The following is a 24,074-nucleotide window of genomic DNA, read 5'->3' on the forward strand; positions in this document are numbered from 1 at the left end:
CCATAAGTGATTACTTATATTTACAGCAAGCCAAACTCATTTTGTTAATGACAAGCTGGTGTGTTGGAAATACAGATATATGACGAGCAGCAAATAGTGCTTCGCTTCACTAGAGATTGACAGAAGGTCACAAAGATTGATTTCTGAGCCACAGAAATTCTGTAAGGCTTTTGTTTCAAGTAAAACTTCTTGCACAAGCTGCAGTGTTACTAGCATCCATGCTGGTACAATTTTCTGTGGTGTTAACATCTAAAACTTGAGAGCACTATATAATGAAAGTGTTGAACACCGAAATAGCCCCTGAGTTTCAGTATTACAGTAAGACCCATTGGTACAGGCTCTGCATCCACACACCATCCCACTGACATCAATGAAATTTCTGCAGGCTTCAGTAAAACTTAAAAATCCACAGTTACTACACCTAAGTCCTAGAGCTTTGCCCACCATTTGATCAGTGTCTTAAATAGCAGCAATTCAAACACTCCCAGCTATATCAGACTAAGAATTACCATAACTGACTGACTACACAAAAACCTATCGAAAATTTCAAGTTGTTAATATGAGAATGAAACAATTATTGTTATGGATAGCTACACGCTGATGAGTAATACATATCCAATAGTGAAGACAGACCATTTTAAATGGCCATTACAAAGTTACATGCTTCATTTGTTATTTCATTGATTTGTTACTCTGGTTTAGTTCTTAGTTATCTGCGAGTCCTGAATGCGATTTCTCTATTTCTCCCTCCATGGGCAATGGACTAAGACATGTTTGAATGTTTCTACCCCTCAAAGAGCTGGATTTTTTTTTTTTAAAGGAAACAACAATTATCTAACCTCTCAAATGCAGAATCTGAAATATCAGTTTGAGTGAGATCCAAATATTCCAAGTTGGGGCAAAGCTCCAAGATCTGTCTAACCTGGAAAAGTAAAGGAAAGGGAAATAATCAGTCAAGACACAAGGCAATAAGGCTGCAAACAGTGTCAAGAGACAACATATAAATTAACTTTCTTTTGAATTGCAACTTATTTTCACTACCTGAGTGTTTTAAACTCAGGCACATCAGTTACTAATTAGAGGCTGCAGTTTCAAATTACATACCATTTTGCTAGACACTGCAGAACTGTAGGCCAATACTAATGTCTTGACTGAGGAACCTACATGCGGGAGGACATTATGAATTAAGCCATGAAGTAAACGTTTTTCCATTTGTGCTATATTAATGGCAAGTGAATCTTCAGCTGCTTCTTCTGCAAAATAAAACCAAAGAGAAAGACTTAAAATATGCTTTGAGTAATTTGGAATTCACATTGCCATCTTACTTCAAACAAGTTATCAAGAAACTAAAGAAAGCTCAACAAGCTTTCAGAAAGTTTCAGAAAGTACCTCACATCAAACTTATGCTGAACTCTAGCTCAACATACTACTGAAGTCTCACCTTTAAAAACTATTTACTTGCCTTTAACAGCCCTGAAGAGCTTAACGCCAATGGCGAGTAAAAACAGTAAGAGTCTTAACATAAAATTATCATTAAAGGACTTGGAGGAAATTTTAATACAGATTATGCACTGCTCAGGGCTGCCTGGGGCAGCTGTTTTCACCAGCCTGCTTTATGCTTTGGAATACTCTCATCGAGCATTTCATATCCTGTGATATAACAGCTTAAGAGAAAAGTTAAATTAAGCCTAGAATGCATTAAGATCCAAGAGGATTCATCCATCCTTCCTGAAGAGATGAAGCCTAGCTTTTAGCTCCTTCCTAACTCCAGAAACATCTGCATAACTCTTTACCTGCGCTCATGTTTGCTCTCTCCTAGATGAATTAACTCAGCTCATTAAAACCAACTGCCCGCCACCTCCCCCCACCCCGACCCCCTCATTGCCCTTTTTTTTTTTTCCAGGCAGCTGGGAGTCAGGATGAGATGAAGATAAGAAAAAAGAGCACCCCTTTAAAGAACGTTTAGTTGTTGCTAGGCAAAACTTCCCACGTTCTTTTTTACTCTGTAAGTCTACAGAAAAGGTAGTCTTGTCTTAGGTAAGCATCTAATCTAGACAGAACATTAGTACATCAAAATGATAATAAATACAACAGTACTTGAATCAACTATGAAAAAATCTGTATTTTAAATTGATTTTACAGAAAAGACTCCATTTTATACATTTATTTCTTACAGCTATGTCATCTTCAGGAAAAAATAAAATTACCAAAATCAGATTTACCTACCAGATTCATCTATGTCAGCATCTTCATCCCATTCCTGGAAAGCACGACTTTCATCTTTTCTATTTTTCACCCATTCCTCATCAGGTTCTATCTCAAGATCTGCTCCAGGACCACTATACCAATCACCTACTCATTCCCCAAAAAAAGAAGGGAGGAAAAAAACCCGAAAGGAGACATTAAGCCAAACCTCATCACTGCAGAAAATAGCAATGATAAACTTATCAGCATACTGTGAATTGACCTAAAGATATAAATGAATTTTGCATTCATCTCAACTAAGGTTGGACTAAACCTTGACGTAATTCTTGTTTGATCTATATTTTAAAGCTTCAAAAGATTCCTGGAACGGTTTCAGTACCATTACAGAACTCACAGCCTATTATGCTATTCCAAGATGTGCCTGTTGTCCTTATTTTCTTGGTAGTGACCAATATGATTGCAAAGGTTACAGAAACAATTATGGAATATTTGAACTGTGTAGGTGCTGAAGTTTTCTGGTAAACATATTAACCATTAACTTTTAGTATAAACACTTGGTTTAAGACATTTCTGTTTTCCCCTGGAATCTCACAAATATACAGTCAACCAGAATGTATTTTATTAGCCTGGTTTTAGTCATTGCACATGACAACTCCAGGATCAAGAAGACCAATTTCCAGAAGTAGCCTACTTACAACAGCTATCCAATACTCAATTACAGTACGCATATGACTCAGATCAGTAGACAATCATTTTTTAGAACATCTGGATGAACGTGAATATCAGCAACAGCTCCACTGTTTTAGCTGGTAGGGCACCTCCTCTTCCCAAGGGTTACTGCACAGGCATAATTTACTTCTAGTTTGTGTGCATTATAGTGTTGGGCTCAGTACAAGCAGGTTTGCAGCCTCCCTCAGCATAGACATGCTTAAAATAGAAACAGCTTATCCTAATATCTCAGCTAGTGGGGTATCCTGCTACCTCAAAGCAAGAGCAACCCCTGTTGCATGGTATCTAAAGAAACAAGGTTTCTTATATGAGCAACACAGTGACAATGAAATCCTCGTTGATCGTCAACCAACTGTGAAGCAAAAAGTTTTGGTAACATTTCTCATCATCTTTAAACCATCTTTATAATATATAAAAAGCCTCGGAAGCCTTCTCTGTATCAGGAAAAAAAAGTTAATTTTTAACTAAGCTTGTAGTTTTATTTTTTTTTTTTTCCCCCTTTTGGCAGTAAATCCTATTTGAGAAGCTTCCACCCAGTTTAGAGCACTTCTGCACAAATAACTGTAGTAGTATAGATGGTACATCATAAGACTAGCTTCCTGTCATGCCAAAAACTGATTTAGGAATAAATAATTTTAAGTACTTGCCAATTATCTTTTTTGCATAGCACCACCGAATTATGAAGACAACTAGGTTTTAGACAAAAATAAAAATTTAACAGTTTAAACTCTGCAACCCCTCCTCTCCACTCACTCTTTTCCAGCTCAGGGACTAATCTATTATTTTCAGTAAGATTTATCCAACCAAAAAGAGTAATTCAGATCTAAGAATTATTTAACTCATCTCTGCCTTGTATAGATTTTAGAAGCCAGAAAGAAGTTTCTAGCTTTTATGTATCTCAAAATTTAAGTTAGATATTGTTACCTTTCTCTCAAAATCTTACAAAGGCACATAAAATATAGCTTATTAAAAGGCACAGACAGTTTCCTTCTTACGCAGCTACACTGATATGGCAGCAATTGCAAAACCTGCAATACCATAGTTCAGTAATTAATACTTACATAAATATGGACAAATACAAATAGAAATATTTAAAGCTACAAATATACTCTGATGACTTGTAACTGGCCTCATTGGAATATAGATTATTTTGTCTATTTGAACAGGTACTTTTGCAAAGGTTACACTTTTCAATAGGAAATTTTAATTAACAGCAGAGTTTGACAAACAGAATTTATAAAAAAAAAAAAACCAAACGCTTGGTCCTTAGTGCAGTAGAAGTTATTGAAGTAATGTATCTAGAGAATCTCAATACTAAAACTAACATTCATACATTTTTCTTTGAAGTTTGAATATAAAGATTGTGGGAAGTAACAGAACTCCATTTGTTTTAAACTACCATTCTGCAGTTATGTCTGAATCACAAGACAGACCTCTCAGAGGAGAACATACTAATCGGGAATTAACAAAAATAGATTTTTTTTTTCTACGTAGTACCCTAATGAAATAAAAATATTGCTGATGTAGTTGTAACAGCAGCATTTATAATTAAAATCCCTTGGATTCTTAAATCATAATTAAGATGTTGTATTAGTGAATATACTTGTTAGCATTCACACAATCAAACCAACCTCAGTAAAACTAATGAACAGTTTGTATACAAGAGCTACTCATGAGTTACAACCAAGACAACTTTTAGTTTCTTAATTCTATAAGATAGAAATACTTTTTGGAGATTTTTAATATTTAACCAAGTCTCAGGGCACTATCCTTGCCAGAAGCATGCTCAGCTATCAGCTTCATTGTACATGACAGCCTATACTAAAACATTCCTCTTCTATAAACTCAGAAATTCTGGTAATTGACATGCTTTCAAATGAAGAATTAGATTTAACTTACCTCTAGCCCAGCGAACAGGGTAAAGATGTTTCCAGAGAGATCCAGTTTTAGCCAACTGTGACCATTCAGTGCTTACTTGACTACACTGACATAACTCTTGGGGGTTAAGGTAACTGAAAATGGTCAGCATTACTTCAGGAGGAAGATTAGTAATATTTGTGGTGTGTCCTGTTACTTCGGTTTCTGAAATACAGAAAATGTGTGTTAAGTGAAACACAACTTCAAATAATAGTGGAATTCACATTTTGTCTAGTGCAATGAAAAAAAAAAAGTAGTGTCTGAAAAAAATTTAAACAATTGCTTGGCCAAAGAGTTGAAAAAAAGTAGGTATCACTTTGGCTTTAAAAAGCTTTCACCATAAAACCACCTTAAACAAACAAAACCAGATTAGCTCAGCTTTTCTGTTCACCATTTTCTCAACTTGCTAGTTTTTTTCCAACCCTGACCCCCAAAGGATCCAAAAAAACAAAAGTAAACCACTGCTGCTCAACCACAGCAAGATGAAAGCAGTATCTGCTATAAACAAAACGCTTTAAAAAAATGCCTTATGTCATAGATGATATATATACCTGCTCTGCCACATTCCCAGGAAACAGTACTAGAACTCAGAATCTACAGCTAGGACCACTCTCAGCAAAAGCACTCAATCTCTTGACTGGGACACAGCAAGAAGTCCATGTTTAACTCTTTGCAGCTGTCTCATTTTATTTCTAGCTTTAACTACTAGCATAGACAATTAATTTTAACTTCTGAATGGTGACAAGCCATTCAGAATGGAAGGTAATACAAAATATTACGTTAGAGTCTAAAATTTGACCGCTGTAATTAATACTTCAATAGACAGCAGTAGGAACCAACTCCAATAGTTCTCCCTTATCACCATAGTACAAAGACAGCTGAAAACTATACAAAATAACAAATTCGGTGCTTTGATTAGTGGGTTTTTTGGCTGTTTTAAGGTAATTTTTAATGCTTTGTTTAAGGACAATTTACCTGAGAAAAAGGTATTTCTAAAACAGTTTTCAGGAGTTCTTAGAAATACCAGGTTTCACTAATTAGTAGGGATTTATTTTTAAAGTTAAGACACAAAGTACGTAAGACTTCACAGTGAGACAAGGACCAGGTTTCTTTTTGCAAAGAGCCTTCAAAAGTGAGCATAATAAAACCTTTACCGTGTGATAATCTATTGCTACTTCAAAAATATATAATTAAGTACAGTTTCACTTGATAAAGTGAAGTCACTGCCAAGTCACTGCAGGTAAACTACAGAGAATTTCACACTAAAATGCAGTTAAAACTGCACAGGACTGCAAGCTGTGTTATTTTCTTCCATTTTTTAAACAAATGGATGCAGGACACGTACTTTTGTCTCCCTAAAGTCTAGAACACAACCATTGCAGAATTACTGCTGTCCCAAAGCTGCTATTCAAGCTAGACTTAACAGCAAGTAATGCCATAAAGCCACTTCTGTCACATTCATCTGTTCAGATTCAATAGTATTTCACACAATGGACCATGATCTTTCCTGAAGGTTCCACCTGGAAGGCAGAAAATGATCAGTTCAAGTCAAGTTTCATCAAAAAAAATCTGATTAGAGTAGTTTTTTCAAGTTTTTCTAATGAGAACACCACATCTTATCAACACCAGGAAGTTAGTTCATGAGGGCTTGCTCTACTTACCAGTCTCACCCCCCAGTATTACACTTCTGGAACATTAATTCCCCTTCTTTGGGGCATCAACTCTTCTTTGTTAGTTAAGAGTGAAAACTGCAAACATGGACAACTTAGGCTACTTCAACAGTCAAAACAAGCCTGAAGTACACTTTAATAGTTACCCATTTATTTTAAGTTTCATCAGGAAAGGTATTTACAGATGCACACAAATTAAATATTCACTGTCAGAACACACCTTTCATCTGACCTACTCACACGCTGTATGGATTCACTCCCTTGCATCACTTCACACACACAGTTTCTGCCTTTCTGATTCCTGAGAGGCCAGGGAAGCTTGCTTTTAATTCGAAATACTAGTTGCTTTTAATTCAAAATGCTGTCAGTTGCCTAACTATTCTGTGTTATTAAACCATCAACAGAAAAGTGGTCCCGAAAACCAGTGCAAGGTCTACAAATAGAAAATATAATTTCATTGGAAGTATGAAATTAGAAGTTAATTATAATTTCTGCCTGTTTATTTTACCAAATATTACCATGGGAGGGAAGGGAGAGGAAGAAGGTTGAGAACAGGTAAACAGTGAAGTACTGTCTAGATTACAACCTGCCAAGAAGCCTGTATCAAACAGTAAAGTTCCTGAAGTTTCAAGTTGGTTTGAAAAAATTCCCATTTTTTTTAAACTATTTTATCTGCCAGTATGTAACTTTAGGTATGTCACTGGTGTTGCTTTTTAGATAAAAATTGCAGTTTGAAAATTACTTTAACTTTAATTAGATGCTTCACCTTGATCTGCCTTCTCATCCACAGAATACTTAAAGACCTTCTGAAGCTCTTCTGCTTGATTCCACTTACTAAGACCTCTGAATTCTGCAGCCTCCTTTTGTGAGCAGTGCTGTGCAATTACTTTCTTCTTAATATCTTTCAATTCTTCATACGTAAAGTATTCCATCAACATTGGCTGAAAAACCTAAAGCAAAGGAAAAAGGAAAAAAGTCTGGTGCTGACAGAGATAGTTGATAACACTACACAGACCTACCAACACAGAATTTCCTGTTTCAAATTCTCTCCAAGTAAAACATGTCATACATTAAGTGAACCTAAGGACAGGACCATGGAAGTTTTGTGTTCCAATCCTCTGCTTGCCAATGGATCACTGCACAGTCTCAGGTAAGCTGTTTAACTGTCTTCCCCAACAGAAAAGGGAAGTGATTAAAGTTGCTTAAGCTATATAACTTATCAAGGTACTCACACGGAAGGCAAAGTGGCAAGGAAGAAAAACATGAGAAAAGATTTCTCTTGGACAGACTTCGGAAGATTTACTCTCTCCAGAAGATGCTTCCCAGTTTTTGGATACCCATAAATCCTCAGACTGGCAGTACTAGTCTATGTTTCAAATATAGGTCAGAGGCTGTTTGGGAGTGTCAGTTTGAGTCACGAAGTACTGGTTTACAGAACTTCTTTTTCCTGTAAGTTTTACTACATATCCCCTTAAATAACTACCTGCTGCAAACAAATCTCAGCCCCAGTGGACTTTTGTTATCAATTTTTTAAACGGACCGGAATTTCATCATAACTTTTCAACATATTCAGTTTCAGAATGTGTCAAACTGCAGTCAGAGAACAGAACAATGACACCACAGCCCTGAATGCAAATTGGCATAGTAATAAAAACAGAGAATTCTGAAACAACAACAAAAAAAAACCTCTAAGCCCTTTGTTTGTATTCAGTTATTCCATACCCCAGGGAAGACCACCTAATATTTGGGGAAGAGTTTTACCTACCTCCTCTTCCTCTTTCATATGAGGAAGGAAATCCCTCGTAAAGGCTTCCAATCTCTCCTTCAGCTGTTTCGCATAGTTTAGCTGTTCATATTCATTCTGAGAAGAAAGTGAAGATTTAACTATTATCTAATCTTATCCATTCATCCAAAGGTTGAACTGTTAAATAAACCAGTGTTTCAAAGTAAAGCCCATTATGTCTTCCCCATGCATGCAGCATGTCCGCTCCATTTCATGGTAAAAACGTGTTCACTTACAAAGTTTCATGACAAGCTGACAGTCTGTATTGGCCTCGTACTAGGCAGAACAAAGTATTCTCTTCCTGCCCGATTCTAATTTATTTTGTTATCAGATATGAATTAACTTGTCTAATCACGTTTTTACTTAGGAGCAAAGACTGAAGTCTGACAATCTACACTCTCACCCAAAGTTCAAAGTAGTAACAGACTAATCTAAGTATTTGCACGTTTTGCATAAGAATTATTCTAGGACACAGCAGTTCCACTTCATCTTTTAACCACATACATTTTACATGAGTTATTCTACAATTCTAGCTTCCAAATTATAATCAGAATTTAGTCAGACATGCTCTATAGGTATTTACTTTGGAAATGGAAAGAACTCTTAAATAAAGATGTAACTGACTTTTAAATGTTAAAGTTAACAAATTGATAGATGAGGCTGGTTTAAGTTGTTCTCTCTGCCAGTAATAAGAATTTAGTTCTGGTCTGCCCAGTAATTGCAACATACTGAAGTTCCTCATAAGTCTTACAGTAAACATGGGTTTTGTCTTCAAACTTCTACAACATCAAGAAAACCTGACTATTACAGAATAAAGCTTAAGCCATCAGTTTTAAATTAAGCTAACCACACCCTCCAAAAAAGTTAAACAGTTAACATATCTAAAGAAAGGTAAAGAAATCAGATCTTCCACACTTACGAAGTCAAGTAACAGAAAAACACTAGCATCCTAGAAGAGAAGGCATAACACAAAGCCAAGTGTTAAACTGGCTTCACTTCATTTTCCAATGCATTAATGGAAACAATTTAAGACAAAGGTTAAGGTTTGATATGCACGGGGAAAAAATTATTTGCAGGATTCCCAGGTCAAAAACAACCTTAGATAGTAAAATTGAATCAATCAGCTGTGTATTTAGTATTGTTCTTACTGAAAACACAGACCACATGTACTAGAAACGTAATACGGTATGAAAAATTATTACTGGCGACTATTGTTCTTAGAGTGCAGAAAGGGTGAGTTGAGTTGGGTACCCTAAAGGCAAGACATAGCAGAATTCAAGTAGTACTCTACTGGAGAAAAATTCAACAGCTTTAAGTCATGAAAAAGCCAGCTGAAGAAATAACATTTACAGTTTCTTGAGGACTGGAACATTAACAGCATTATTGAGCAGCAGATTACTGGAAGGAGTACATGGCTCACTAACAAACTAAAACAATGCTTTTTTTTTAAAAAAAAAAAAAAAAAAGTCCAGCAATCATCTCCATTTGTGAAAATAATATAATGCTATGTGCCACAAGAAAAGATACTCAGGGTTTCCTAACAAATGAATAAAAAAATACTATTTCTATAGTCAGATACCATTTGGACCAATTAGCAGTCTTTGTATTTGAAACTTCCACGTTGTCTCTCCAAAACACCACCAATTACACAGTGATGGGTTTCTGTCACAAAATACACCTCTGAAAAGAAGTTTTACTAGAAATTTATTAACTGTGATGAATAGTAAAATAACTTGTGTTTTGGAGTGGAAAGCTTTCACCACTGTATCAAGAAACCACGAGTGTTTCTTCTTCCCCCTTAGTTGATTTGTAGAGAGTGTTAAGAAAAGCTGAGGCAAACTAATATGTAATCCCAACATGTTTTCCATAAGACACAAGTCCTTCTTATAGTCTACTTACCTTTACATTCTTTAACCCTTTCTCAAAGAGACTAAGCATCTCTGAGAGTTTGTTGTCCGAGTGCACATTGTACACTGTGCGGCTACGTTGCTGAAGTAAACCAATGATACACTCATTTTCAATCTGCTCATGCATTTTAAATTCCTTGAATGTGGCATAAAGAGATTGCAGAAGAGCCCGAAAGTCATTGTTGTTGGAGAAGTTAGTCTTGGAAAGCTAGAAGAAAGAAAAGCTCATAAAAAAATCAATGAAAATCACGTCAAGGTCAAGTTAAATCCTTAGAACAAGTATTAGGCTCCTGTTATTCTTTGCTGCCATTATTTATAACATAAAAGCCGAAAACCTTCAGTTTTGAAAACTGGCAAAAATAAAAACTGAATTTGCAATTCAAGCAACTAACTTCAAAGACATCAAAAATTGGAATGAGGAATGCTTTTAATTCCAATCTTCAAGCACAACAGATAAAAATCAGAAATTCAAGTGCATAGATAGGAATACACAAACTAGTGTATTTTAATAGTGACTTTCTCATAATGTATCCAGTTGGTGCATTAAAATATAAATTAATGCAACTTCTGCCAAAAGTGGGCAGAATTAATACTGACACATGAATGCTACAGATTAAAAAACATTTAAATAATATCCCCATTAATATGACTACTGAAATTTTTCCACAGAATTCATAATTACGTTAACCTTCATGACTGACTTGACATTTGATTTTTACTTGTTAGCAGGATCTGACACAAATTCTATATAAAACCCTTAAAGTTGTTTTAAAACTGTCAAAACATCATTATGTGTGGTGATTTTATGTATGTTTCCTCTTAGAGTTCATTAAAATAGTAAGATATTCACACTAAAATTCCGTTTAACTCCCCAAAATAAGTTAACAAAACAATTTTGCAATGTTGTGCTTTGTGAATGAGGTTTAAGTAAACTAAGGGATTTAATTGCACAGTTCTCTGATTTCCGGTGCCAGCTATGTAACTCCATTTCCCATCACAGGCTCTGAAGAAAAAAAGCAAAGCTATAAAGTTTAGAAATATTACAAGGAACTAATGATAACATAACCTCAGTAGTTTAACAAAGCATGATATATGCAATAATGCACCTTGTAAAGAAAAGCACATTACATTTAATCACACAAATTCTGAAGGCAACTGTCTCATTCCACATGAATGAACAGAGCTTAAGAAAACGGCAAAGTAGTATCACAACTTCTTTAAAGGAAGATCATCCTTGAGAGAACTATGCAGTTAGAGCATTAGCTTTAAGAAGCTAGTAAAATCAAAGTTGTATTTAAGGAACATAAAGCAATCTTGTGAAACCCTGAGACAAACAAACGTAGAAAGATTTCCTGGTAGAAATCAATGCAAACTCCTCCGCCCAGCAGATAACTGAAAGGCTTAGCCACTTTCCCAGATCTACATTTTAGTCCTTAATAAGCCATTGTCACATGTCTCTGAGCCCACCTATAGGGATGAATTATCCACAAGGGCCGCTGAGTCCTACCAAGTGAATACGAACTATACTAGCTGTTGGAAAAGATTTTCAATGGACCAAAACCAAACAAATCAAGGAAGCACAAATTCCACATAACATGGTAGTGCCATTTTTTACACACGTACAGTCACCATTAGCAACAATACATTTTAAAACTGCATTTTCCTTTGGTGAATGTAGAAAACTGGTATTTTTTCCATTCTTCTGTTTTATTCCAAGTGCAGCTTCAAGAACCATAGTCTATAGCACAATACAAGAGCAAGCATTTTAAAAATATAAATATTTTAATTTAATTCAGGAAGCAAGCGACTGGACTATTCAGAAGTGGTTTAGTTCACAAAGATTCTGAAATCTAAGGATTTTACTAGAAACAATAATCTGAGACTTATAGGTTCATATAAAATACTTACATCAAAAATAACTATAAATTGAGATATCTAAAACTTCTATCGTTTAAAAAACCCAAATGCACTTATTCATCCTGACATTGCATTGCCACTTCCTGGCAACCACTAGCAATGCAACCGAAACACGCTGGACACGTGCCAAATACTTACGCAACTCCAACTCAGCTGTGCCTACTGTACATTACATGCTGTACATACGAACAAAGTGACTGTCATTACAGAAAACCACATTTACTCAGCCTCAGCAGAGAGAGAAAATAGGGCAAAGTTACTGGGGGGGGGGAACAAACCCTTATCTTTTAGACCAATTACTGACAGGTCAGAAAAAAGTCATGTATTTCTGATGCACTGCGTTAGGATTTGAGGCATGCATTGTTACATACATATTACAAATGGGAAAAGATCTTGGCTCTGAAGACCATTTCTACTCTATGCTAAGCTCCAAGAATGCAATATACAGAGCAGTGGCACTAGATGAAACTACAAACTAGACTTTCCATGCTGAAAAGCACAAGAGATGGGTGCAGAAATAGCTCTTCAGAATAGCTGCCTCACCTCCAGCCACTTGCGATTCAGACCTCAAGAATGGTGAAATTTGGTTTCTAAAGTAGCATTTCTCTTGATATCATCTCAAAATTGTTCATTCTACCCATAAGGATCTACAATACCTGAAGTCAGTCCCCAAAGACCCTCTTCCCCAAGAAACCCATTTACTTCCAAATACTTGGTATTTTGATTGATGTAAAAATGTAAACAAGGCTGCTGAAGCGTGTAACAGGAAGGCTAGACAAAATTATTGTATTTTGCTATTGGGTTGAAAAAAAAAAATCAGAAAATTAGTTCTGGTACAAAATAGCATCTTCTCATCCTCCTCACCCAAAAATCTTTCCAGGACTCAAACTTCTATTGAACCTACCTATTATCATCCACAAGTCTGGAATAAATAAAGAATCCCTTTGTGCATCCAATTTAAAAATTCCTGTTATAAATGTATTGTTATAGAAGCCACTGTAACATGAAATGCTTGCATATTCACCTCTGCTACTGAGGCTTCCAGCAGATATTCAAGAGATTAGGAACTATGGAGAGGATATTGAAGTTTAATGACTGTACTTGAATCAGCACTCGGTTGGTACATTAAAAAGGTCAACCAAAGCTGAGGAAAACTGGCTTTTCAGAGGACAGGTAGCCTAGCAACAACGTCACTTGGTCAGATCTTTAATTTCATTACCAGGACTGATGAAGTCTTATGATGGGGGACTAAGACTATTAACAGACAGCAGCTGCTACACTCCAAGGTTCACTTCTCACCAGCTCTACACAAGGAAAACTAGCGCAGGAGTCTAGTAGTGCAAGACAAAAACCACCACCCCCCAAAACTCAGATGGAGAATTCCACGAGAACCGCAAGGAGGAGGAAACGGGTTGTATTAACAGTATTTGCTGAATGGTCAAAAATATAAAGTACAGTGCCTGTGTGATCCCTGAGCAGGCTTAAGACACAGCACACTAAAGCGATTATCACAGCCACAGGTGTGAGAGATACCTGGGAGCTTTCTGGACTTTTGAAGACATTATATTTAAACAATTGTAAGTTACAGCACAACAGTTCTGCATTTGGTATGCAAACTGGAATTGAGGAGTGGTACCAAAAGAGGAACAGTCATGCTGTCTCCTGAAGCCTCAAAAAAATTTAAGAATTCTACATAATCCAAACAGCCTGAGTAACAGGCCAAACAACAGTCAACTGCATTGCAAATTCTGTCTGAAACACTTCAGAGACCTTTAGCTCATGCAGGCATACTCTAGAAATAGTCAGGATTTGTTAAACCCAGTAGTAACTTTATTTATTAAACCCCTAAAAAGTATCCAAACAAACAGCAATCCATACATCAACTGTATTTCATGTAAACTGGGGCAGGCACATCAATAATCCAGAGACCCCTGTGGTGCCAACAGCAAAGTAAAGCATGAGGTCACAAAATGTACCAAATTATTCCAAACAACAGCATGACAAGGGGATAGTCATGCTAACATAAGACTGCTGTTCTCCTCTGAAGTTCTTCGTACTTAACTGGTCAATTTGGGGGGGTTGCTGTACACAATACTAAAAGTCAAGACCGAAATAAAAATCAGAAATACTGATTTTTCATCAGGGTTGAAAGCAATGTGTAAACTAGTGTTAGGATTATTAATAAGTAGATCTTAGAAGTTTTCTGCCATTGATTCAAGATAAGGTAATTCCATCCTCCCTTTGCAGGAAAACATAGTAACACTGAATTAAGAAATCACTTGGACACCTTTTTTTAAACCTCGAATTACACTATTAAAGAACAGCTACACTTGAAAAAAATCTTTGTAGCTCAGACAATCACACACCAGTTTTAGGTGAGCGCCCAACTCCATTAGACTACAACACAGCCGTTAACATGGTCAAGATGAATGTACAGAGATGTAGCAGACACCCTTACTGTAAACTATTATTTCATTTTTGTGCTTCAAGAGACAATACCAGCAAGATTAACAGTAGTGGCTGTTTATACAGTGCTTCATGTTCACGAAGCTCAACTGAAGGTAATTCTACATTCAATTCTTACATCTCCTTTGTGGCTCTAAAGCTTTCATTAAAGAATTGAAACTTTCTGTCAGATGAAGACAGGTATTTCTACCCAAAATGTTGTGAATAAATAAGAAAGCTCAAGACTTAATTAAATCACCGAACAAACCACAGTATTACTTAGTTTCTCAAAGTGTTTTACATATGTGTCAATATGGAACAGTGTCTTCCTAGAAGAAGAAAGAAAATTAATTTTCCAGAAATGTTAGTTTACAGTGAGTAAACTGAAACAGTTATTTCATAGTACATATGCCAAAAATACATTTAATGAGTGGAAAAGCTTTGCTTAAAAATATCCAAGCATACTATTAACTGGCAAGGAGAAAGTAGCAAATAGGAATACAGAAAAAAAAAGTATGCTGCTCTTATCAGACTAGCATAGCAGTAAGCAAAGTCTATGCTGCGTTATAACTTCCCCAGTTACAAGTATCTCTTTACTCCCAACTACAAGCTGGAAAACAACGAAAACACGAGGAAAGAGAACAAGAAAGTGAAAATTGGTTTTACACTCTGCCCAAAGATTTCACAAATTTAAAATGGAACAATTACTCAAGGCTAAAGAAGTTAAAAGTGGCTACAAATTCACAAACTGCTTTATTTCAAATTAAGGGTTTCCCCGCTTCCCACTTGTAACTTCTGAACAACCACTAACCCTAAAAATTCAGTCTGGAACCTGAAAAACATTGAAGGCAATTTTTCTTCCTTTTCACATATCATCACAAGTAACATTTTCTATAGGTCATTCCTCTATATTCTGCTTTCCAGGAGTAACCACTGTGCTCATTAAGACCTATACAAGCAGCTGATTGCCACTGGAGGTGAAATAAAGATATCATATTTCTGATGATCAATGCAGACTAGATTTCTGCTACTAGTTAACTCAGGAGATTCAAAACTCAAAAAAAAAAAAAAACCACTAACAACAGTAAAACATATTCATTATGGAGCTAACTAACATTTTTAGAACAGAATAGAATAACACCAGGTTATAAAAAAAAAAGCAGCATAGAATTACTAGTCAGCTACAACTTTTCACTCTTATATTTTTTAGGTATTATCACTTCACATATGCAATAGCACTAAAATTCAAAGGATATAAACTTGAAGTCTGCAGAGATATTATCTCTATTTTATGAGCAAGAAAATGGAGGGACAAAGACCGCAACAAGGTGTGCCCTATGTCAATACCAAGAGCATGCGGGTTCATGTTATACTTAATCTGCTGTAAATTAGGGGGTGGGGATGGAGAAGGAAACACCCAGAAGCAGCAGCCCTGCCCCTGCTTCCAGCTGTACATTCCTACCAATTCCCTGAAATATGCTCTAGCAATTATGCAGCTGCAAGATGAACCCATTTGGTCTACCGATCCCTGCCTTTATAGTGGGTTCATTTTTCACCTGGTCAGCGCGCTAGTCTGACAGACAGCCTGCAGTGACACCTAGGTACATGCCATGTCTTACTTCGGAATCCACAAGAAGCTCAGTTTATATTGTCCCCAAGGAAGAACTACAGTTCCAAGACAACCTAGCAAAAAGGATGATTGTCCTCTCAGTGTCACCTGCTCCTTGGCTTAGCTTACGTAGAGGTATATGAGGTGAACAGTAAGAGAATCAGCTAAATTACTTCACACTCCAGCTGTTCAGATGCACGAAGCCTTAAATCAGAGGAGTAATACAGGTTTTCTACCCTGGGTGCTTTTCTTGGCTGTGGGTCAACCCAAAATAACAGTAATGAGTAAGGAAGGCAGGCTGGACAGGATATGGCAGAACTCAACAAGAAATCCAAAACTTTCGAATGCCCGTCTGTCATCTTCTCTATATAATCCTGCCCTCTATGTAATCTTGTCAGTTGTTTTGCAGCTTAACTAAAATCTTGAAATAGCCTTTCAAAAAGAAAAAACCAAAACAAAACAAACAAAACCCGCAAAACCAAGAAACACTATATTAATTCAAAGATTACGGCAGACAAAATTACTTTGTTTTTAAAAGAGCACAGCCAACAGAGCAAGTAAAATCCTGTACTCTCTCTATTTTTAAAGACTAAGGTCAAGCTGATAAATGCCAAGCATAAGAGCACAACGGAGATGGAAAGATGGAAACAAAATGCTGTATTTTCATTTTTATTGTGGTCTTTCCTAGCACTCTGCACTGCATACGTGTCAATTGTATTCAAATGAACACTTGTAGATCAGTTTTTGAATTACAAAGTGCTTTTCACAAAAAGATCTAAATCACAGTCCAAGACTGACTGCACCAACATTTGCAGTGATGCAGTTGCTACTAGTGTCAGACCCCCTTGGGGACTGTAACAGAAAGCACAGCTCAGGAAGCACTGGTAAAATCAGCTGAGCCTCCTCCACCATGTGGCTTCTACAAGTAGAAGCCTACCAGGGATGAAGGGACACAGGATGTCACCAGGTCTGCAGAGATGAACCCAACAAAACATTAAAGAAAAATCTAGTAAGGGTATGAAATACAAGGGCCCCAAATGAAAGCATGATGAACACTTGCAATAATGCTGTTATATGTTATATATAATGCTGTATATCTGTGTCACAGCATTTCTCATATTCACTCTATATGTCATAGAAGACCTCTTTCCTGTCTTATATCCTCACACAGATCAGTTCCTGTTAAAACCTGGCCTTTTGGCCTTCTGTCAGGAGATATCTGAAGGCCCAAGTGTGAAATAAGAGCAGCCTCAAGGCTCCTCTCCACTCTCCCATTGCAGTAACTCATCAACTACAAACATAGCAAAAATGTCTTTGCCCTCCTGCACCAGTCTCACTGCAATTTCCTAACACAAAGGTGGGCATTGGAATAATCCACCACTCTGGCTTAATCCATCTTGGGCACTAACTGCAAAAACAAATAAAAAGCCAAGTGTCTCAAGAATTGCAACTTGTGCTCTATTTAATCAGTTAAAGCATATCCTAAGATTGCTGCATTAAACCTGTATGAACACTGATGCACACTAATTAGAGTCTCTAGCTTTTTAGAAGGCATCATGTTTTGGTTTTTTTTTTTTTGCCACAGAGTAGGAGAGAATAAATTGTTGTTGCTTAAAGCAGAAGAGGGCAAAGGTGGGTTATTACTGCTCTCCAGAACAGGCTGGAAGAGAGGACAAAAGATCAGAGCAACATGCGAAGGGTGAACAGAAAACTTTGTTCCTATAATTTTGAGGGCAAAAATAGGTGCCAAGCAATTACTTGGAAAAAAAATCCTGCTACTGTGCCTGGCATAAGAAAATACCCTCAGTTTTTTCTTATGAGGACAAAAAAAGAAACAGAAGAGCAAAGCTTCTGATTGGTAAGAAAAAATAGGTGCTTTGCTAGACAAAAAAATTAAGAAATGGAGATAAGATTTGAGGTGGCAACAAGAGCTAAAGTGTCCTGGAAAAAAGGAGCAAAATTGCTATGCAGGTCTGAAGAGCCTCACTTAAACTCCAAACACGTTTTATCACTGTTGTCCCCCATTTCAGGCCTTCTTTGGCACTTTACTTAAAATGCATTTGCTTTAAAACATAGATATTTAAAACACATTGTCACATCCAGATTCATCTTCAAAATAGTCTTCCACACAAAAAAAATTTATTCAAAGCTGTTATTTCCCAATAGGTATAGCAAGAAGTTACTGAACTATTCAGCATCCAAAAGCTAAGATGGAAAGACGCCTGGTGTAGTCTCTGATGAAACAGTCAGAGGTATGGACAAGCAAATTGCTTGCCTATCTCTGGATGATAATGAGGAGGTTTAATCTCCTACCATTAAGAAAGAAGGTATTTCCTTCTACCTTCTGCCTGTAGCCATAGTGTAGCCCATCATTTGCAGACTTACTAACACTAAGCATCCTAAATAGCTGTTTATGCATTCTAAACACAGGTAAAGGCTCAACGCTACAGATTGTTAAGTGGCAATAACAAAATACTGTGAATTTCTAAATCAACACACACATATTTGAAGCGGCAGTGGAAAATGAATGGTGGCGTACCAAAATACTGAAAAGGGATATCAAAAGTAGAATGAAAGCTGTACCAACATTTGTTGATTAGAAACAAAGAGAGACATCTTCATGGATCAGTCATTTTTGGTTCTCAAGGACAACAAGCAAAAAATACTTGACTTTGAAAAAGAAAGTCAGAATGTTGATAATTTGTCTAACTTTTCAGATTTCAATCCCCCTTGCTACCACAAAAAGTGTAATCATAACGTGATCACCGAATTCCATGCCCAATGTTTTACAAGGTCAATTCATCTTAATTCAGGAGTATTTTTCACTCCTAAAATGGTGCATCTGCAATATCCTTGTTGTAAGAACATCACAAATTTAACATATGAGAAAACTAATTCTCTTCAGCAGAGGCCAAAGCTTGCAAGGAAGAGAAACAACTAATGTGTAATAGAAGGCTATTGACATATACACAAAGGTTAGAGAAATGCAAGTTATCAAAAGAAACCATTATTAGGAAATAAAGAGAGGTAATTTTTAAGCTATATGAAAGCTTTGAAAAGAATCCCACAAAAATAACCAAGAACTTATCACTGCAGAAAACAGAACAGAACAGCACTGAGACTTCAAACACAGAGGACACAGAAAAACAGAAAAAAAAAAGTCTACATATACTTAGATAAAAGAAGAAAAGTGGTATTTTAAGTCAACTATTTAACAGGAAAGGCAGAGATGAGAAGAGCAAAATTAAATGTCTTCTTGACTCAAGTCTTCATAAGGAAGTTAATTAGGAAAAATATTTCTGGCAATTAATTTTTAACAAAGAGTAAGAAGTATAGGCTAGAAAAGAAAAATAGTAGTTAAATATTTATACAAGTTCAATGCATTCAAGTCAGCAGAACATGACAAAATTGATCCGAATTTCCTGGAATAACTAGCCAAAGTAATTACTGAACCATGAGAGATAACTGCAGAGATTTTTGTAGAAAGGTACAACCACAGAAGACTGAAGTCAGACAAACAGAACGATCTTAGATGTTTTTGATCACACACCCAAAGGTTTCACAATAAAGCTGAGCTATTAAAGCAGCTGTTTACTTCTGCAATGGTTAGTCTTGTTCCCTCCTCCCATACTGTCAACCTGGTTCTGGGAGCTCGTTTGACCTCTTAGTGAGCCAGTTTTACTGAATCACCTTCCACTTCAGTGCACTAGATGAACTAGCTGCTCATCAAGGGGCCAGACAAGCACAGAGGATATCATCAACAATTAATCCTTCCAGCAGCAGCTAGTTGTTAGGTCCACTCAGTCACAGCACCATGTCTCATGCTAGTTTTGAGAGGCTGACAGAAAGACATGAGAACCAAGTTCATCAATCACTGATAGCTTCATTACAGCTTTTAGAGCACGACTATTTTTCCTATTCCTTTTCCTAAAGCAGACTAAATTTTCTGGGTAATTCTACAATACAAAGGTTTAAAAACATACTCTTCAGCTGCAGTAACTCCACAAGACAGCAGGAAGTCTGAAAGCCCACACGGCAACACCAGGTGTCTTATCCCTGGGGAAGGCCCAGCCAAAATTTATTTGCCATGTGTATCTAGATTAGAGTCTGCTACTTGAGTAGCCCTGATCTTGAAGCTAATGAAGTAACAACCGGCCAGCACAGATTTGTTTAGAAAAAAGAATCTGATTTCCTTTTGATAAAATAACCAAACTACTTAAGAGGAAGATGATACATATTACAGATCATGACTTCTCTAAGGTTTTTGATACTGTTTTGCCCTACAGCAAACTAATACAGTCTACAGGAAATCAGAGTAGCTCCAACACTTGCAAATCATGCTCTCAAGCCATAGCTACCTATGTTTCTAGCCAAACCACAATGATATTTTCAAGACCTGATCAGTTGAAATCTGTGCTGCCTCATGACAGATATGATCCTTTCAGCCACAGCTGGGAAAGTAGGAAAGTTGGTAATACACGAGTGGCACATTCTCAAGTGCAGGAAATGCAAGATCATAGTTCGACAACAGAAACACACTCTACTGGACACCAACATGTTGACTTGGACAACTGCATCATTCTGCACATAGGATAGAAGTCTAACAAATATGAAAGGAAATTTGAGCATCACTCCTCAGAGAAACACGGGATTACACAGAAGCACAATGCAAGTACATTGCTGTTAAAAAAAAAAAAAAAGCTTGCAGAATAACACATCTGCTCTACTCAACACCAGCAGTGTCCTGTTTTGCACAACAGATTTCAGGAAAACATAGACATAATTAGGCTGAGGTTTCACAGTAGCTTAAGCCAATCTAGTTGCTGGCTGTCACGGTCCCACCCTCTGCCTCGCATTGGCTTCAGTACTCATCTGACCAGTGCTTGCTGGCAGCACTACATCAGCAGAAAAACCACCCCGCTTCAGAAAAAAAAAATGTTTTCTGCCAGCTTAGGGCCTTTGTGAGTCACTTCAAGTGCTGATGGGAGCAAGAAAGGCACACAGTCCTAACAGTGGCAGTCAGATAGCTTAAACTGTTACAGAAGGGCAGCTTAGTTCTGACAAAAGCAACAAGTACACCAAGGTACAGAAAGCGTGCCCCATACGGTGAAGTAGAAGGAACCAATTTTCTTAGTGCAGAAAACAGATAACTAAGATGGAGGACAGAGCTACAATTTGCAAATGGGCACCAGATCTTTCTGAAAATGAAGAATGGTTCACTAGATAGGAAAACAGAATCTGCTCTATTTGTAGCAAAGATGATGTCATGCATTACAAAAAGCATGTTGACTATAAAGACTGTCTGCTGTAGCACTCCTCTACCTACAGGGGGGCACATCCTCTGAGGACTTAAAGAATCTATTTATCATCAGAGCAGGCAATAGATTTGATAACTTTGTGGGTTACCTTACAAAACACAATTTTAGTTATTCTTATTATCCAAGTCCAAGGCACTGTGTGCAACACTCGTAAAAATGCTATTTAAGAATGCAGCAAACATGTGACGAGATCTCTGCTAGCAACAGTTAAAAAAGAACTGGGATAACTTTCCTAACACACTAAACATCTTAAATGTCTGATTGACTGTTCTGTCTCACATCAAGTCCTGGAAGAACAAAATAAACTGTGTATCTCTGCCTTAAAGTAAGTACCTACATACTTTACCCACCATCCCAGGGAACATTACAGTTGTTCCCCTGAAAAGCAAAGCACAGGTGCAACCATTTCACCCTCACTAACATTTGGTGGAATTTACTAAATTCAGCCACTATCAGAGAGTGGCTATATTACAATGTGTAGGGAACATGAGTAACAGCAGGTAATGTGTAATTCACAAAATGAAAGACCCCCTCAAGGACAGACTAAATTTATAAAGAGCATGGCTTTACAGATTATAATTGCTGTGTAAGCGGAACTACAGTCTTATCTAATTACAGCATCTCAATCACACAAGAAGGAAAGTCAAACAGTTCAGAGAGTTTTTCCTGATGCAAAGCTAGCATTACTCTAATACAAAGGTCAAAGGCCAGGCACAGTCTCCAAGTTCTGAAACAGGGTTAAAGGATGGAAGATTGAATACTTTAAAAAAGTGCCATTCATTCATACTTGCAATTCAAAAAAAAAAAAAAAAAAAAAAAAAAAAAGGAAGCAAGCAAACTCCTGTATAAAACTTTTTAGAAAATGAGAGATTATGTTCTGGGTTAAAACTGGGTAATTTTAATCACATTTGCCAATATTTAGGAAAACCAACCGTTCCTGCCCAGGCAGTTTTACTTTTATCAAGTCATGCTAAATTCGGTCAAAACTTTGTGGGAGGCTCAATAAGAGTGACAGAAATTTCTCTCTAGGAATAAAACCCAAATTACTACAATATCTGGAAGTTCAAAGAAAACCCGCTCAGCTGCTGTCAACAATATGCTAATACTGCTGCTGAGGGCTTGGGGGAGAAGAGTCCCAGGTGTTTGTTTCCCTTCATGTAAAATCCACTCTGTTTAAATATCACAAGTTTTCATGCCACCACAGATGAAAAATAAAGTTAACTGCAAACACGGTCAAAGATAAAAGGCAAAGTGAAAATACACAAGGTCTCACCTTCTCCCTCCAGACCCCCTATTCAGCCAGTTCAGTTAGCTAACCCTGCAAAAAAACAACTCACATTTTCTTTACCTGATTAGCAAATTGAACAGGCTCACATGAAGGTGTCTGAGCAGTCTAAGTCCCAGAGCAGTACAAGGTGGCATGTGAAAAACTGGGGAAGGAAGCGAGAACTCCCCCATCCTGTTGGCAGCAGTAAGCTATTATACTGTCTCTCATGTAACTTCACTCTCCTTTTAAATGTCTGTTAGCCAATCTGGTTCTCCAAACAGCCATTTATACCCAGAGATAGGAGGTACTACTTCTTTCAGTATCAGTGCTGGCTTTGAAGTATTTGCCCGAAACCCTTCCATTGCACTCTAAGCTGCTGCAGCAAAGTTTGCCTTTCAGGTGACACATCAGCCTTGATTACTAACTACCCTGATGCAAGAATAAAAATTACTTTTGTCCACGAGGAAAATTATATATATTTAAAATTTAAGAAAACCCTACCTGGGGTATCTTTAAGTTACTCACCCATTAAACGCTGTGCATAAAAACGCAAACACAGCTGCTTGCAGACTGTTAGCAAGCGCTACGCCCTGCACTGCTGTCTCGCCTGGCACCGGTTAATTAACAAAAAGGCAACGGGGCCCGCTCCCTGCCTCCCCCCTCACCGCCCCCTCAGCCCTACGACCCCTCCGGGGCCCAGGGGCACCCCCTCGCAGCCCCGCGCCGCGGCGGGCCAAGGCGCCCACTCCCCAGCCCCGCGGCAGCAAGCCCGGGGGGTGAGCGCCGACGCCCCTCCTTCCCCACGGCCCAGCGAGAGAGAAGGCGGCGGGAAGGCGCGGCCCCCACCAGGAAGCGCCGCTCCTCCAGGCTGAAGAGAGCGGGACACCCCGCCGGGGGCCGGCCCGCATCCCGGCAGAGCCGCCAGGGCACAGGAGGCGAGGGGAGACCCGGCCCGGCCCTGAAGGGGCCGAGCTAGGCGTGGGGCGCGGCGGGGAAGTAGACACCACTCGCGGCGGGAAGGGCCGGAGCGACGGGGAACCCCGCAGCAGCCTGTGAGGAGAAGTTGCCGGTGGGGCCGGGGCCGGGGCGGCGGAGCGCTGACAGCTGCGCACTCCCGAAATCCTCCCTCCCGCCTCAGGGGAGGAGAGGCCGAGGCCGCCCCCACCCGCTACCTTGTCGCAGTAGAGCCCCACGAGCTGCTTCATCCGCCAGTGCGGAGCCGAGAAGACGTCCACCTCCTCGGGAAAAGGAGCCATGTTCTCCCCATAGAGCCCCAGCGCTGGCGGCGCTAACGGCGGCGGTAACAT

The 24,074-nt window shown here is 38.0% G+C and overlaps 1 protein-coding gene across 1 annotated transcript in view; it reads right to left on the minus strand.

The window, feature by feature from the left end:
* FBXL5 (F-box and leucine rich repeat protein 5) overlaps window positions 1-24,074 on the minus strand; it is a gene marked incomplete at its 5' end in the record, with an annotated part of 36,986 nt that extends 12,912 nt beyond the window's left edge. Inside the window, 8 exons of the mRNA XM_082482640.1 lie at window positions 840-922; window positions 1,105-1,253; window positions 2,227-2,352; window positions 4,834-5,016; window positions 7,288-7,471; window positions 8,287-8,382; window positions 10,204-10,419; window positions 23,940-24,074. Of these exons, the coding sequence (XP_082338766.1) occupies window positions 840-922; window positions 1,105-1,253; window positions 2,227-2,352; window positions 4,834-5,016; window positions 7,288-7,471; window positions 8,287-8,382; window positions 10,204-10,419; window positions 23,940-24,074 (1,172 nt within the window). The remainder of the gene's footprint in view (window positions 1-839; window positions 923-1,104; window positions 1,254-2,226; window positions 2,353-4,833; window positions 5,017-7,287; window positions 7,472-8,286; window positions 8,383-10,203; window positions 10,420-23,939) is intronic.

The sequence above is a fragment of the Vanellus vanellus genome (assembly GCF_965231255.1).
Source record: "Vanellus vanellus genome assembly, chromosome: 4".
Classification (NCBI taxonomy): domain Eukaryota; kingdom Metazoa; phylum Chordata; class Aves; order Charadriiformes; family Charadriidae; genus Vanellus; species Vanellus vanellus.